The sequence below is a fragment of the Coffea arabica genome, chromosome 8e (genome assembly GCF_036785885.1).
Source record: "Coffea arabica cultivar ET-39 chromosome 8e, Coffea Arabica ET-39 HiFi, whole genome shotgun sequence".
Lineage (NCBI taxonomy): Eukaryota > Viridiplantae > Streptophyta > Magnoliopsida > Gentianales > Rubiaceae > Coffea > Coffea arabica.
The window spans coordinates 43,442,764-43,460,670 of record NC_092324.1 but is presented as its reverse complement, the minus strand read 5'-3'; the positions used below and the strand labels follow the sequence as shown (position 1 = coordinate 43,460,670).

At 33.5% G+C, this 17,907-nt stretch overlaps 2 protein-coding genes across 3 annotated transcripts; both read right to left on the bottom strand.

Annotated features, from left to right (window-relative positions):
* Positions 1-4,511: 4,511 nt before the first annotated feature.
* On the bottom strand, positions 4,512-5,957 carry LOC113704825 (uncharacterized). Its single transcript, XM_027226698.1, has one exon. It carries the CDS (start codon positions 5,955-5,957, stop codon positions 4,512-4,514), a length of 1,446 nt encoding a protein of 481 aa, XP_027082499.1.
* A 5,218-nt stretch (positions 5,958-11,175) lies between these two features.
* LOC113702828 (photosynthetic NDH subunit of subcomplex B 3, chloroplastic-like) lies at positions 11,176-17,123 on the bottom strand. 2 transcript variants are annotated; one of them, XM_072062145.1, is made up of 6 exons: positions 16,863-17,119; positions 16,598-16,711; positions 12,610-12,663; positions 12,134-12,196; positions 11,689-11,751; positions 11,176-11,503 (listed from the first exon to the last, which is right to left on the bottom strand). In XM_072062145.1, exons 1-6 carry the CDS (start codon positions 17,055-17,057, stop codon positions 11,468-11,470), a joined length of 525 nt encoding a protein of 174 aa, XP_071918246.1. In that variant the 5' UTR covers positions 17,058-17,119; the 3' UTR covers positions 11,176-11,467. The 2 variants fall into 2 exon arrangements, with proteins under 2 accessions (XP_071918246.1, XP_071918247.1); XM_072062146.1 differs by lacking the exon at positions 12,610-12,663 and having other exon boundaries at positions 16,863-17,123.
* Between the last annotated feature and the right edge of the window lie 784 nt (positions 17,124-17,907).

Sequence of the window (17,907 nt, the reverse complement as noted above, 5' to 3'; positions counted from 1 at the left end):
TATTTTTTATTGTACTAATTATTTAACATTCAAAAAATTAAACATATAATTTGATAATCCATAGTAAATTGACCCAATTTGATGTATTATAATGAAAGACTCAATTCATAATTATCAATGGGCTAAAATAAAAATAATTACTTTATTGATCCATATACAAATATACACCTTAGCCTAATTGATAAAAAATTTAAAATTAGCGATCTATCCTCTTGTTGACTCATATACAAATATACAAATAATTACTTGAAAGCTTGGTGAAGACAAGAAATTGAGTGATACATCTTGTTATTGGCAGATTGATTATATTTGTTCTCACTCTTTCTGTATTAACTGCAACTGTAGAACGTACATTTTCAATTGTGAATATAATCAAAACAAGATAAAAGATAATTTCTTGAATGATTGTCTAACAATGTACATAAAAAAAAAAGGATGATCAAAATTTAGCACCGATTCAATTATAGATGAATTTAGTTCTATGAAAGAACGTAAATCTCAATTTACTTTTAATAAAAAAGGATGAAATTTCAAGGTATATTAACATAACTTTTATCTTTTTTTTAATTGAAAATAATTATATTTATATTACATAGTTATATTTTTGTTTTTGCACAGGTGACATATTGGAGCATCTTCTCATAATGTACAACTTAAGTGGTTTGTGATGTTATAAGATATTTAATCAAATGTTATTTCTTATCTTAATTTTAGTTCTGACTATGCTACATATTTATGAAATAGACATGCCTTTATAATTAAAATTAAAATTTGATATTTTAAGATGTCATATATTTAAATAAATGAAAATTAGTTTGAACATAACATATTAAGATAATTTTGATCGAAAGAGCATCTTCTCATAATGTACAACTTAAGTGGTTTGTGATGTTATAAGATATTTAATCAAATGTTATTTCTTATCTTAATTTTAGTTCTGACTATGCTACATATTTATGAAATAGACATGCCTTTATAATTTAAATTAAAATTTGATATTTTAAGATGTCATATATTTAAATAAATGAAAATTAGTTTGAACATAACATATTAAGATAATTTTGATCGAAAAAATTTTGGCCCCCCCAAGGAAAAAATCCTGGCTCCGTCACTGCTCGTGTCTCTTAACTGAATTAAGAACATTAGGTCCCAGGAAAAGGAATTCTGCAGCTCCACCAATACAAAAGTTGGCCAAGTCTTTTGGCATATTAAGGGGGTCGAATAAGGATTTGTTCCTATCAGTACAAAGACCCCAGCAGTTGAAAGGAAAGAGGGAGCTCCACGTAATTTGGCGGAAGGGAACAGTTTGGAGTTTTGTAAAGCCATACTTCAACCACTCCACAAAACTCATTTGAACTAATTTAGGGTCATTAATAGGAAATGAGAAAGAAGACCAAAGACTTAGACTTTTGGGACATTTTCTCACAACAATGTTCAGCATTGTCCACTGCGACAGTATAGAAAGCAAGTCTCACATTTTTTTTGTGGCTTTGTAGTCAAGACAGGTGCTGATTCCATTGAAATCTACGAAGGATGAATCATTTCATAACCTCTTCAGAACATGACGAGTCGGTCTAAGTCATTGAAAATGTAAGGTCTAATCCTAATTACTAACACTAAGGAGGAAAACCCTGCACGGGAGTTAGGAGCCTGTAGTGTTTGTCACATTTGGAGCTTATTTTGGACCAAATTATGTTAGCCTGCAAATTTAAGTTGGCGAACATGAATGTTAGTTTGGAATTTAATGATGCAAAGGAGGTAAAATTTCAAAACTTTGTGCCCCACATTGAGGATATTCTAAAGAAATAGGGGAAAGCACTCGCTTTGATTGTCAAAACTTACAATATATCATTAGCTAGTGCCTTGAAAATTTTTTTTTGCAACTTGGATCATTAATTTGCGAGATGATATCAAATCTTTTATACAAATAATCATCAAAGTTTACAGTGATTTGTTGGACTTCTACTCATGGTATGGCATTAATCATACAAGCAGGTTTTACTTTAGGTACACAAACAAGTTTTACTTTTCTTATGCAAACATAAGGTTATAATTTTTCTTTATCTTATCTAATCATTTTTTTGGTATCTTTAATATTATATACACACATGCATACATATATATTTATATATATATAATTTTTGTATTTTTATATTTTTTAAATAGTTAAAAATAAAAATTTGTGGGGTTTGCATCCCACGCCCTGGGGTTTTTGCCCCGTCTGAGCGGACGCAGAGCACCCTATCCAATGTTTTCGCCTTTTAAAACACTGATTTGTGTTTATGTTGACAACCTACAACGTCTTCCATATCAGCTACAGCCACATGAGTAGTAAGCATGCAGACAACATCACCGATATTTTGCAAAATGAGTTTAACACATCCTAGACAAGCTTTTTCCTTTGGGGGAAAAGCAAGAGGAAGATGCTACTTAATAACGAACAAAACATCATTTTCCTTGCATGATTTGAAACTTCAAATTTATAAGCAAAGAGTTGCCTGATCATATTTACTCCCATTGGTTGGTGCACAAAGCCCTACTGCAAGGAGGAAAAGGATATAATGTGTTTGGATAGCAGATTATTTAGGATAATTTTTTGAAAAAAATAATATAGTACTTTTGATATGATGTATTTGAAATTAAAAAAAAAGTGATTGAAAAATATGTTGATAATATAAGCAAATAAATTTTGACAAATAATGTGTTGACGTGGTTTTTCGGCTACAAAGTCAATTATTCAAAGGCTTTCTGTTTATATAGAAAGTAGTCAAGTGTCATCATTTTATTCATTGCGGTTTTTCGGGTGAAGAAGTTTTGCTATTGCCTAATTATTTCCCATCCAAATTTTTGTATTCAAGTGAAGATAAGCTTCCAAAATTAAGTACGAATTATAGAAACGACAAGAGTTTCCATCTTCCATCTTTTGATGTAAAAAAGTCTTCCTGGTCCACACAATGTTTTGTTCTTTAAAGCAATTTTCCAAGAATGCTGTTGTGATGGAATTTTAGTGGGTCTTCACAATTCTATTTGAGGTAATGAAATTCAGAAGCCAATTAATTAAGCTTGCACTTGGAAGATTTAACTTAATTGGTGTATCTTTTTCTATGAGAAATTTACAATTGCTCTCCTTTTCTCTCTATCCTTCCTCTTCTCTAACTTCTTCCTACTTCTTTTTCTGCTCTCAAAAGATACTTCCTGTTTGGAAAGGAAACCACCTAGTCTCAATCCCATAGATTTCTTTTTTATTTTGTTTTTTAAATAAAATCTCTCCTAAAATTTTTTAGCAAGAGTTTTTTGTTTCTCCTAAAGATTCCTAGTGAGAATTTTCTATTACTCTAGGAATTTCTAGTGAGATTTTTGTGTAGTCTTTTCTCATTTTGTTGTTAGATCTGAATTTATTTCAAATTTAGTTTTATATATGAAAATTTTTTAGATCTTGGATCTATTTCGACAGGTCTCATCATCATTATTAGAGTTTAAAACAGTTGATTAACAGATCCAACGATTATAATATGCACAGAAGAGAGCCACAGCGATTTATCTTCTTAGAAGGCTTTTTGAAAATTCTTATAATTTTTTAGATCTGTTTATAATTTTTCAAATCTTTGTATTTATTAAATTGCATATTTGTTATTTCTACTGTATGTTTATTCTACCATTAGTGCAGATTTATATGATGTAAATCACATTGTGCTAGACAATTTCTAGATATTTTGTTATTGAAATTCACTTTTTATCAAAAAAATCTATAAAAAATTTCATTCATGGGTCCTAATTAGATTTTCTGTCCAAGCTATGTTAAAAAAAAAGTTTAATTTCACTTTGCTCTCTTGAATTATATTGTAATTCTCAATTTAGTTCCTAACTAAATTTAGGAAACTTTGCTCCTAAAGTTTTAAATTCTTTCTACTTTAGTCCAGTTGTTAACCAAATGTACAAAACCAAAAGGAATTGCTGGCACTCTCAGTTAATGAAATTAATATTCTAATTTGAGCAGTAAGGTAATCAAGAGTAGCAACTAGCCTACTAAAAATTGGACTAAAGTAGGATGAGTTTAAAATTTCGAGGAGTAAAAGCATTTCAAACTAAAATTTTAAGGACCAAAGTGAGACTCAAGGTATAATAATTCAAGAGTATTGAATTGATAAAAACTCGAGAAAAAAATAACACGACCGTGTGGAAAGAAAAAGCTAAAAATAAATAAATAAGTAAGTAAATGAGTGAACCAATTATAAGAGAAGAATATGTAATCCAATCAAAGGCTGGGACCAAACCTAGCTCCATAGGAAATATGGGGGGGGCACACCACATTTATACGAACGTTGTAAATTGGTACATCTTCAATATCATGCCACATGACTTGTGGACATGCAGACAACGTGGTACATCACCACCACTATTATGGTAAATAAAATTTGACACATCCTAAACAAGCTTTTTTCCTTCCGATGGAAAAGCAAGAGGGAGATTTGGAACTAAAAATACCTAAGCAGAGAGTTGCCTAATCATGTTTACCACCATTGGTGCACGAAGCATCCATCTTTTCTGAGTTTGGCATACAAATTCATGCATTGAGCATATGACCTCTTGTGCCTATTGGTCTTCTCACCGGAACAGCATTTGATCCAACGATCATAATGGCATTCCAAGAACAACTCATCAATCAAACAAAAAGCACCACTTTCTACCAATCTATTCATCAAATCAAATTCGGAACCCTCAATATCCATTTTCATTACCACAAAATCCCTCTTTGAAAAAGTTCTTATCAGCCAATCAGCAAGATCCAAAGCCTCAACCCTATACACCTTGTCTATGTTCTCCCTGTCCTCAGTTGATAACTGCTTCGGTTGAATCCTGCCCATCTCTGCCCATTGCAGCCCTACATTATCGGGTTCTCGGTCGATTTCAAACGACAAGGTCTCATTCCTCACCCATGCAGCATAAGGCATCAGCTTCACCCCTTTCTTTCCTTCGTACTCTCCATAAAAAGACTTATCAGCCTCAAATGCATAGACTTCAAAAGTCTTGTTCTGCTTTGGATATTGCTTTTCGAACCAACTCCCGATACTTGAATCGTAGTTTCTGGCTCCAAGATCCACATAGATGTGCCTCTCCTTATATCTTAAATCAACCATGGAAGAAAGGTACTGGATACCGTCTGCGTTTTTCCCCAGACCATCCCAAGACCAAGAGTCTTGTGGCTCTTCCATCACCAATGGCTCAAGATCGTTGATCAGGTCTCTTTTGTACTTTGGGACCTTGCACTTATCTGATGATTCCAACTGGCTAGGGCTAGAATGCTTGTTTGCTTTCTTCAGAACAAATTCATGCAAAGAAGGGAGTGCAAACTCCTTGAATTTGATGTCGCGCGAAGCCTTTAACGTGAAACAGGTAAACAAGTTAATGAAAGAGTTGTAAGTATACTCATCATTAACAGCAATGTGAACAACCAAATATCCTCCTGCTTTCAGTGTCCTGCAAATCTGAGCAATTGTTTCTGAAGGATGGACCGACCAATCAAACCAACTGCTATGGCCAAAAAACTCGAAATCAAAGGTATTGTTATGAAAGGGATCATGGTTTAAGCCATGTTCTGAGGCTCTGAGTGCTGCCTCAGAAATCCCAAATGCATCAATGACTCCAATGTTCCTTAGAGCCATTACATCATGACCACTTATACTTTCAATGCATAAAGCTTTAGAGCTTGGTAACAAGAAACCTTCATCCATCAAACGCTGGAAAACTGTGTTGTAGTAATGAACTGCTTTGGTCAGGTGGCTAGAACCAGATGAAGACTGATTCTCCAATTTGGATAAATGGGAATTGAATTTTTCGTTGTGTAATCCATCTTTGATGATGGCTAAAACCAAAATGATGAAAATGAGAATAAAGTAAGGAAGGACTTGAGGGAAGATTGCTTTCCTTGAATTTAATCTTCTCCTGAAAGGGTCCATTAGTGCAGGTTGCAGCAGAGGAGTGGAACTTTGGAACTTAAAAAGTGAAAAACTTGATAGGCAAAATGTTTTTGAGTTGGAACACTGGGAATCTTCTGAGAAGCTTAGAAACATTAAAATAACTGAAGAGGTACGTGGGATCATTGGACAAGTGAATTTTGCACCACTCGATCTTAAAATCGAGAAAAAATATGTGGTACCATCAGATAGGGCTCAATAATTTATTTTTGTCGAAAGCAGGTGGTCCCTGGAAATTAAATTCATCCCGGGAAGCAACCAATAATTGCAACTTTTTACATTTTGTCAGAGAAAATTGTTAGCACAAAAAAGTATGCAGCAGAAAACAACAACACGCGGTGGAAGACATCTCAAAAATCTCTAAATCAATAAGCAAGAAGGCAACAGGAATCGAACCCAAAGCTGTTAAATATTCCAGGCTTGAACAAGGAAGAGAGGATCGAGAATAAGCATCTCTGTAGCAAAACTAAATTTTATTGAAATAAATGAATCCTTATGTCTGGTTTTGCACACCTAAGACAATCCAATCGAAATTACTAGACAACAAATTCAATTCTAAAGCTATTAAACTTCTAAATAGTTTAGTTTAATTATTCTAACAAAAACTAACTAGGAGAGTAATGGTTTTTGCCACCGCTCCAACCTCACCAAAATCACTAGACTATAGTTTACATTTGGTATTACGAAATTTTTGTTGGTATGATATATTGGAAAAATGTCGACAAACGAATTTAAGTTGTTGGATTAAGGGTGAGCAGCCATTGAACCAACTATAAAACTACTTTTGATAAATCGGTTTCATCACCCAAGCCACCGGCAGGCTTTTGTTTCACGACAAATACTTGGGTAGACTCGGCCGATAATCACATCCCATTCGTAGAACGAGTGGTCCAGAATATCGCATCGTCAATGCGAATTTAATACTTAGAAATCAAAATGTTTCCCTGCCTCTCTACCAGCCATCCCGATCCATCACGACGCTGATTGAATCAAGAAGCTCTTCTCTCAAGGCTTTTGGTATCCCTTTTGTGCCTTCCATTCTTATTCTTGATGGCAAACATCCCAACTGAATAGTGTTCATGTACTCAATATACAACGATCCGACTACCCCCTTTTTTTTCCCCCTCTTTTTCTGTCTTTATAACATCAACCAACTTTGCCTTACGAATCAGGTTTATATAAGGGGGAAAAAGAGCTAAGCCATTCGAAGTTGAAATTCATTCTTAAAATCACATGAGAAAGGAGACAACCAAAAAAAGGTAATAAACAAGAACTTGGGGCAGAAAATTTTGGGAGAAAAGAGGAAGAAAGTAAATCAGAAAAGTTTTTGCCTTGTTTCAGAGGTTAGGCCAAAAATCACAAAAAACATTCTGGATTCGAGTTGATTTTGGATAAAAACCGAGGTATTTACATATCTACCTACCTTCAAAAATATATCGATAATGTAAGTAAATAAATTTTTAATGTTTAATGTTTAAATTTGTTATTTAAGGCCTACATCTGTTGTATTAGTTCAATCGACAACCTAGTCCCAACACGACCGACCTTTAAATGGAGAACCTGGAAATGATATCACAATTGCCTCGTGAATCATCCGTCATTTTCTTCTTTTTTGCTTTTTTTCCTTTTAGTTAAACAATTTTCGTCGAAAATGGGAGGGACACAAACTTATGGTTCAGCGTCTCTATTCTCCAATCCTTGAATGTGATGGTGGAGTACGACTTAAAGTGGGTCCCAATCGTTGTGCGAGGATGCAGGATTCATCGCTCATGGTTCATGATGAGAAAATTGTGAAAGGAATTGATTTAAAATAAAATAGTTTACACCGTCCTCATATTTCGTCTAACGAATTTTTTTGTCCTTTACTTTTAAAATATTAAATTTACGTTTTTTATAAATTCAAATTAGCAAATTTGATTCCCTTAAGTTTCTGATCATTTTTTTAACTTGAAATCACCACGTAACTCGTATATTATCATTTTTTATGCATAAAAAGGTCAAATCTTACTTTTTTTAATGACAAAAAATAAATATAAATTCAATCAATCTCACATTTTTAGATAAAAAATAAATATTGCTCGATTCGGGTGTTAGTTTCAAGTAGCAGTTATGTCGTACAATACATGGATAAAATATAATAGATGTAGACATTAACACATTACCATGTGTTAACACCACTATTAATGTATTTACTGATATAATGTTTGCATGTTCATTTTATCTTTAAATTTGTTCTTTAAGGCCTAGACTTAACATGGCCGACCATTAAACGTAGAAACTTGGAAATTGTATCATAATCGCCTCGTGAATTCTCTGTCATTTTCTTAGCTTTCTTTTTTTACTTTAAGTAAAACAATTGTTGTCCGGAAAAAAAGAAAAGAAAAAAAAACTTATGGTTCAGCGTCTCTATTCTTCAATCCCTTTTTGTGATGGAGTGCGACTTAAAGTGGGATCCCACTTGTCGTGCGAAGCTTCACACGTTTTATGATGAGAAACGTGTGAAAGGAATTGATTTAACAGCCAAATTACTCCCCATCAAAAATTTCACAAGGGACAATGATCGAAGTCGAGATCCTATCGACCTAAAAGATTCCAAATAGAAAGTGGCTTGGCTTGGATTTACTTTGGAGGCAACGAACATAGTAATTTGTAATTTGTACATAGTTAGTCACTTGCGGAACAAGTATAATACAAAATATTATATATGTGCATAATATACGAATTTATTTTAAAGAGTATGATTAAAAGTTCGACGTAAAAATATGATTTTGGCAACACTGAATTCATATGCAAATGGTAGGGGAATTCGATAAATTGATTATGATTTTTGTAAATTACATTATACTAATAGAAATTTTAACTCTTATCCTTATGTATGAAATATTGAATTAGCTAAAATATTATCGTTGTATTTTTTATATGTAATTTTCTTAGAAATTATTATCTACATCGTTGCTCTTTTGTTTACAACTTGAAGATGTCATTATCCTTATACAAAACTTTAATGTTTTCAAAAATTGGAGTATGATTCATGAAGTATGATACTTTAAAAGTTTATTACGTGTTTCACACAATCGTTTGAAAAAGATGAGCATTTTGTGAAGTATATTTTGAATGTACGAAATGCAAAATTTTTAAAAATTATACATACGAATATAATGCGTGTATTTACTATTATGGTGTGTGTATTGATACTATTTGGATCTTGATTAGAATTCAGATCTTTTTATTATTTAGAATTTTTTGAGAAATTCTTTTTCTTGGTCACTTTAAAACACTTTTTGCTTCACGATAATTGTTTTTCTAGGCCACGATAACTATTTACACATGTCTTCCATCTGAAAGTATCAACAATAATTCAAGTCCTCTGTACGTTACATTGCATTATAGACGACTTGGGCCCTCACAAGCTCCACTTTAAACTGGTTGTATGAGTCTTAACAATATTTGGTACAAAGGACATAGTTTTGATATAATCATAATTTTTATACAATTATAAATTCAAATTTTACACAAATATTGTACCAGTCGATTCGAATTAGACAACAACTCAGGTCTAACTACGCATGGATTTACTGACATTAGATGGATCTTGCCATGCTTACCGCCAATGGAAAATCTGGCAGTTAAGAGGGTTCTCATAGCGGATCAAAATCAGGTCTATACTCTATATACATTTATTTAGAGTTGCAAAAGAGTTGAGTCAAAACAAATATCTCATGTTTGAATTATATTCGTTAAACAATAATATTCTAGATCCAAATCTGTGTTCGTGTTTGATTTGTTAAACAATATCCTAGTTTGAGTTCGAGCTCGAACTCGACTCATTTAATATAAACGAGTCGTTCGCGAACAATTAGCCCATGTTCACGAACAATCAAGTCTGGAATTAGAAATTATGAATATGATATTGACTATAAATTTTATGAAATGACAATTAGACTCATAACAATCATTTGAATTTGTGAACGAGCTCATGTTCATTCAATTACTTATGGAGTCAAAATATTTGTTTGAACTCGACTCATATAAAATTTTGAACGAACTATTATCAAACACAAACGGGTCGATTTAATTAACAATTTGGTTCATTTAACAATTTTACATATATTATGTTACTTAACACGGGAAAACATCCCCTTGACTCAGACCCAAAGAAAAAAGTAATAGGACGACTGGACGAGGACATGCATTAATTTGATGGTTGCTTTCCACAACAATGACGGAAAGAGACACATAAATAATTGGGTAAGTTACATATAAAACCCTTATAGTTTTGCATAATGTCACAAGACCCTCTTCAGATTTCAAGAGAGTCATATAACCCTCTCTAATTTTATGTAAAGTAAAAAATTGTTGAAAAGCAACATCGCTTTTGGCAATTGAACCAAAGAAGCTCAAAAAATATGTGTGATTGAATCAGAATATCCACTTAATCCCCCTTATAGCTTAAACAAATATCCACTCTATGTACCTATAATTTTTGTGTTTTCCATATAATCCCCTTATTTTTTTGGTAAGATGGTTAGGCTGCTGTTGAATTTAGTACTTGTGGTAGAGGAACGGGTTTGGCAAGGGATGGTTAGTTGTGGTGGAAGGTGGGGAGTGGTGGTGATAACTGATAAGAGGTAGGAAGTGATGGTAGAGAAAGAGTTGGGAATGATATTTCATTTTTATTTTTTTTGTAGATATATGGTGAATTGTATTTGAGAGTTTTTGAGTTATTTTTTTATTATTTTTGGATTGATATTAATTTCCCGTTTGGATTGCCAATTTTAGTAGCTTTTGTAGAAAAATGAACTGTAATAATTTGATGTATATGAGATTAACAGATGATTGAGAAACGTATTCACGAAAAATGAAAAAAAATTTCTACGAAAAATCACAATCCAAACAAGGCTTCATAGACAATGCTGTGATAACGAGTACTTGCTGACCTATTTGACTCTTAGAACTAATTTTGGACATCAAATTCTTTCTTTGAGTGCAAACCATGTCGGTACTTTAAAAATAATATAATTAAAAATAATATAATTAAAAAAAAAAAAACTAAGGCTCCATTCAGCCTATTCAGGCAAATGTTTTTTAAAGTTTTACTTAGCATTTTATTAGAAACAGTGAACACGGGATTCAAAAAATGGTTAGATAGCATGTAAAAAGTTTTTTTTTTTTTCTTTTTATAAAAAAACTAGTAGTATCATTTAAGAATCTGCTAAAATGCTGTTCTATTAGTAAAACATTGAAGGGCTGGTCTTCTGTTTTCTATTTAGTCCTCATTAGTCAATTAAAGCAAATTTAAGCACTTCATCTTGTCAATAGAAACCTGCTAATATTGGTCACTGTTGAACAATTAACTAATTCCTTTACCGTTGTTTTCCACCAAAGCATCTCCAAAATTGTTCTGATTGCAAGTCACTAAACAAGACACTCCTCTTTCTTCTCCTCTTGGTGAATTCCCTGCTGTCTGTGCTTAGTGGTCTAATTTTCTTGTATCACTTTCTCCACTGAGGCAATCTCTGGACCACTACCTGCAACAAAAAAATTTTTGTGGGTGAAGTCCATTTTAGAGAACTGCTTTGAGTGCAAGAAACAGGAGCCCTATTGAAGCTTCCCTGTGCTAATAATCTGAAAGCTTCTCCTCAACCTTTGTGTTTTATTCTGCAGATGACAAGTGAGAGAAGGAAATTCTAATGGCTTTACAGAATTCTCATACCTTTCCAGAGTTCTCTTTATTTCCAACAATTGTTTGGCAAGCCAACCTCCAAGACTCTGGCTTCTGTACAATTAGATTGCATAAAGGTTTTAAAGAGATGATAAAACAGGCAAGTCCAGAGTCAAAATTTTGAAATCAGCAATGAAGTGTATTCCGGCTACTGTGGTATGTAATAGCCAAAAGACGCAAGACTGATCGTACATGAATTATCAGGCAAAGAATTAGTATGAGCAAATCCATTTAGACTTGTGAACTCTATAGCAAAACAAGTCATAGTATAACTATGCTGAATAACAGCCACTGATTAAGTGTACTACTCTACACAGAAGTTGAAGTTGAAGCTAGGTTAGACGACATAAAATGTATGACCCTGTATAACTTTAACACACATGTTACTACAGAAATTACTTGACGAATCATTGGACAGGAGAGCAATAAATCAGACCTTTTTAAGATATCGAAATTCTGTATTCGTCCTCTCACTCAATAGATCCTTTCCATCAACTATCTGCAACATAAAACAAAGGATAAGCTTGGATATAGAAACCAAAATCTGCATTTTGTTGAATGCCTAATGTGTCAGATTTGTTTTAGAAACCACACAAGAGCAGCTTCTACCACACAGGTGATTGGTAAATGAAGAGAGAGAAGAATCAAGCTTTCAAGAGAATACAGAGAGAATTTTCATCTCCAATTAGAACGAGTGATTCCATTGTCGACATCTTTCAGAAAGGATTAATGAACAACAGAACCAGATGTAAAAGTAAGGACAGACAATTGACAACAGATGAACAAGCTATTTGTGTAGCATTTATGAAACTTGAGTTTTGACGCCTGGTTCAACTTGGAAGAGAGGAAAGAAGTAGCTAGGTATGAATCCTAGCTAGTTGAGGGTGTTACAGGGTAAAGTATAAACAATACCTCAACAATGCAGGTTCCACAACTTCCACCTCCCCCACAATTCATCAGCTTTCCCTAACGAAAAAGCAAAGGTTGTTAAAGGGACAACAAAAAGAAATCTGAACAAAAAGGCTGAAGAAGGGAAAGGTAATTGAAATTGATATAGAGTTGTGAGGTTCATATCCTCAATAATATACTACTAGTAAGGTCTAATTTTCTTGCTTAATTTCATTTCCAGCAGCAAGTTAAAATATAGATAATTCTGACTTAATTTGCATACAATTTCCATATAGAACTTCAGTGAAATGTCGAACTGAAAACCAATTCTCTTGAGATCATTTTTCTTTCCCTATAACAACCCTTTTAGAGTCCTTGCAACATCTATTAATCGACCATAAGCTGCTCTGCAGATGAAAGTATTTCCAGAAAGCACAATTCCTGATATTAAACATCATGAACTTGAAAATTTTTATTCTTGAGTAGTCTATCCGAATGCAAAACTGTTGCGGAAGCTCTACCAAATTAAAGTATAACGAGTAAATTATTGTACCTAAAATTGCAAAATGGTAATTCCCAGGAAATAGTTGGTGAGTCACACTGGCCTACTTAAGTACCAATTTCCTAGACAGAATCACCTATATATGCAATTAATTGCACAATAACTCACTACAAATATACCTACAAATATAGTTACTAAATAGACAATAAGATAGAACACCAGAATTTAACGAGGTTCGGCTAATTTGCCTACGTCCTCGGATACTACCGACAACTTAATATTTCACTAGAAGAAATATTACAAAGAGAGAGAAGGAAGCAAGTTATTAGCTCTTGTTTGGTGTAATTGAATTGGTTTGTTTGAGATCTATTTATAGCTCTCAAACAACCTCTCAAATGTTAAACTAACCGATGTGGGATTTAGAAACTTAAGCCAAAGATTTCAAAGTTAACAATTTTGATTTGGAAAAGTCATCAATTGAGGCTTTGAATTCAACAAATCTCCATCTTGGCATAATTTCTAATTCCACCAAAATACAAATCTTTGCCCTCAAAATTCGGTGGTGTCTTCAATGCGTTGTCAAGCACCAATCTTTATTAAATTCAAGCAATGTTGGAATTTGATAGTTGTCACAACCTTCGTAAGCATATCAGTAGGATTCTCCTTGGTTGAATCTTTTGAAGTAGTATTGTACTATCTTCTAAAATCTTCCTCACAAAATGATACCGTACGTCGATATGCTTCGTCCTTGCATGATAAACCTGGTTCTTTGCTAAATGAATAGCACTCTGACTATCACAATGAATTTTGATAGACTTCTGTCCGATTCCCAATTCATCAAGCAACCCATGAAGCCAAATTGCTTCCTTAACAGCCTCCGTAACTGCCATATACTCCACCTCTGTAGTAGACAAACCAACCGTTGACTGTAAGGTAGACCTCCAACTGACTGGTGCCTTAGCAAGTGTAAACACATACCCAATCGTTGATCGACGTGTATCTTGATCACCTGCGTAGTCGGAATCACAATATCCAACTGCGCCTTGACCAATCTTCTCATCCCGCTCAAATACTAATTCAACATCTACGGTGTTCAAAATGTACCGTAAAATCCATTTCACAGCCTGCCCCTCAGACAGAAGTCTATCAAAGTTCATTGTGATAGTCAGAGTGCTATTCATTTAGCAAAGAACCAGGTTTATTATGCAATGATGAAGCATATCGACGTACGGTATCATTTTGTGAGGAAGATTTTGGAAAATAGTACGATACTACTTCAAAAGATTCAAACCAAGAAGAATCCTGCTGATATACTTACGAAGGTTGTGACAACTATCAAATTCTAACATTGCTTGAACTTGATAAATGTTGTGCACAACTTGAAGATTGGCGCTTGACAACGCATTTGAAGACACCACCAAATTTTGAGGGCGAAGATTTGTATTTTGGTGGAATTAGAAATTATGCCAAGGTGGAGATTTGTTGAATTCAAAACCTCAATTGATGACTTTTCCAAGCCAAAATTGTTGACTTTGAAATCTTTGGCCTAAGTTTCTAAATCCCACATCGGTTAGTTTAACATTTGAGAGGTTGTTTGAGAGCTATAAATAGCTCTCAAACAAACCAATTCAATTACACCAAGCAAGAGCTAATAACTTGCTTCCTTCTCTCTCTTTGTAATATTTCTTCTAGTGAAATATTAAGTTGTCGGTAGTATCCGAGGACGTAGGCAAATTAGCCAAACCTTGTTAAATTCTGGTGTTCTATTTTTCGATGGCAATGTCTAGACCTTGATTAAAGAGCGCGTCTAGAATCTCACTTTGCCACATACCGAAATGACCGGTACCATCAAATGTCTCCACATTTAATTTTCCATTCATCATAGCATTTCTTGCCATAATAGACGATGAAGAGCTTGTTGATGCTTGCATTGTAGATAAAGATCTACTTTCGGCCATCTCTACAAATTATATTTAGTAGCTCCTAAATGTAGTGTAACAATAGCCCAAGAAATCTTTTCTGATGTGGAAGATCAGACTATGCTGCAACCACAGAGCATACTAAGAAACCTCGAGCTTTGATACTAATTGTTGCGGAAGCTCTACCAAATTAAGGTATAACGAGTAAATTATTGTAGCTAAAATTGCAAAATGGTAATTCCCAGGAAATATTTGGTGAGGCACACTGGCCTGCTTAAGTACCAATTTCGTAGACAGAATCACCTATATATGCAATTAATTGCACAATAATTCACTACAAATATACCTACAAATATAGCTACTAAATAGACAATAAGATAGAACACCAGAATTTAACGAGATTCGGCTAATTTTCGTACATCCTCGGACACTACCGACAACTTAATATTTCACTAGAAGAAATACTAGAAAGAGAGAGAAGGAAACAAGTTATTAGCTCTTGCTTGGTGTAATTGAATTGGTTTGTTTGAGAGCTACCTCTCAAATGTTAAACTAACCTGTGGGATTTAGAAACTTAGGCCAAAGATTTCAAAGTCAACAATTTTGGCTTGGAAAAGTCATCAATTGAGGCTTTGAATTCAACAAAAACCTTCCTCAGATAGTGTTTTGGAGAAAAATGCTAGTAACGTTATGTGGGCCTTAATTTTGATTAAGCTCCCATATTCAAGAATAATTCTTCTCTAGCAGTTAGTTTAGTATTTCCTCTTTCTATTAAAAACCTTACATATTTCCTTACGCCTATTAGTTTTTTCTTAATACAAACATTTATTTCACTTAAGTCCATGGATCAGTAGTCAAAATTTAGAAGTCCCAACTTCCATGACTATGTTTTCCAAATTCAGATGATTGTCTAAATTTCATTTACTTTTTGTAGTACAAGGGCAAAATAACATCAAGAAAAAAAAAATGCACTAATCCTTTTAGAGGTGACACCATATTACAAAAAAGCTACCCTATGTTATTATTATTATTTCTTGTTTAAATTTACACTATGTTATTCAAGTGTTGAAGAGTTTACTAAATATCTGCCTTTTGACCAATACCAAAAATTCGCCATTAACACTTTTGGCTTTTAAAAAGTCAATCTTCTTTTCTTGTCTAAACAGGATGACAGACCTGTCCAACACTGACAATGCATGGAGTCCAGAAAACTCTTTTGCTGTTTCTATCCGTTTGATTATGCTTCACTTCTCATTTGATCATTTTACCTAATTTTAGATTTCGATTTTGGACAATTAATTTCTTCTTTTCTTGTAATGTTCTCATATACTTGTGCTTGTAAATTCCCAGAATTTTTAATAATCAAGAAAAAATTAAAACGTAGAATATACCAAACAGTAGCTTTGGTTGTTCCTAATTTTTCTCTATAATCAATTTTCATAATGAACCTTTGCAAAATATATATGTGGTTGGCTTCAACTTCTTTGTGTCATGGGTTTTCACCTATTTTTTTTTTCAAAGAAATAGCAACATATACGAAAGGACCAACAGACCCTGCAGAAGAATTCCCATCAAATATAGTAAAACTTACATAAGTGGCATAGAGCTCAATCTTGTTATCCAACATGATATTCCTCAGCAGCTGCTCTCCACTTATAGCTTTGGCTTTCTCCACTGGGAACTTCCCATCTGCACCTGCTTTAGGCTGATACCAAATTACAAAAGTACAATCCCATCAAAAGATAACACCAACTATTTATTAGAAAAATACTAGAACTACCTACCATATTTAACAAAAGTTAAATTAAAATAAGGCTAAAAGGTTTAATTATGTGTAGTCAGCAGTTAGTAGTTACCCCAATGAATTCTAGCTCGATTTCGGGCTTTTCAAGAATTTCTGGGGATGATTCCGGTGAACTGGTGGCTAAAGAAATGGAGGAGGGTTTTCTTCTTGGAGAAAATGTGCTGAATTTTGGGTGTTTTCCAGTGGTGGTGGTGGAAAAGTCTGGTGGCCTTAGTGATGATATGGGGACAAGGTTCTTGGTAGCCATACTTGGCTGATGAAACAATTCTTTCTAGTTAAGGCCATTCTATCTCCCTCGGCCACACCATTTATTTGTTGTTTTCTTTTAAATCATCCACATCATTGTGAACTAGCGGTTTGAATAGCATTTTACTACTTTATACAAGTGGCTGGACCCAAATAAAAAAGGGCTCGTGGACCACTAGAAACGCTCTTAAATTTTTTTTTTTGTTTTTTGTTTTTTCCCCTTCTTGAACACTCTAGAGGTTAAACCAATCAAATCAGTTGGATGGAATGAAAATAATTAGAAAGACATGAGTTTGCAAAATCATTTGAAGACGAACATTTAGTGTATTTAATACCCACATGGGTACAGTAGTGTTTGATGATGCAATAACAGTAATAGTGTGTTTGTGAGGTATGTTAATCTAAGAAGAAAATTCATGGGGCCATTAACAATATGAGATTTTTTATAATTGGATCACTAAATTAGGTCTACTTAAGTATTAGCAAACATAAATCCTTGGAGAAACAATTAAAAAAAAAAACCTCATTTATAAGTTATTGCAGTACATGAGATCGTAAAATAAGTAATAGAACAAGTAAATTTGAGGCATGATAATACAATGCATTATAATGCTACATTGGAAGAGCAATAACATGGTCAACAAGGTAAATCGGCAAACTTGTGATTTTTTAAAAAATAAGATTATCGGACCTCCTATAGTGGGAGGAACACAAATAAATTACAATTCAAACTAACTCATCGATAATGAAAATTACAAACCGTAACATTACAAACTAATCCACAAATTATGAAAGGAGAAATTCACACACACACACATACATATACGTGCATTAATCTATGTACATCCGTA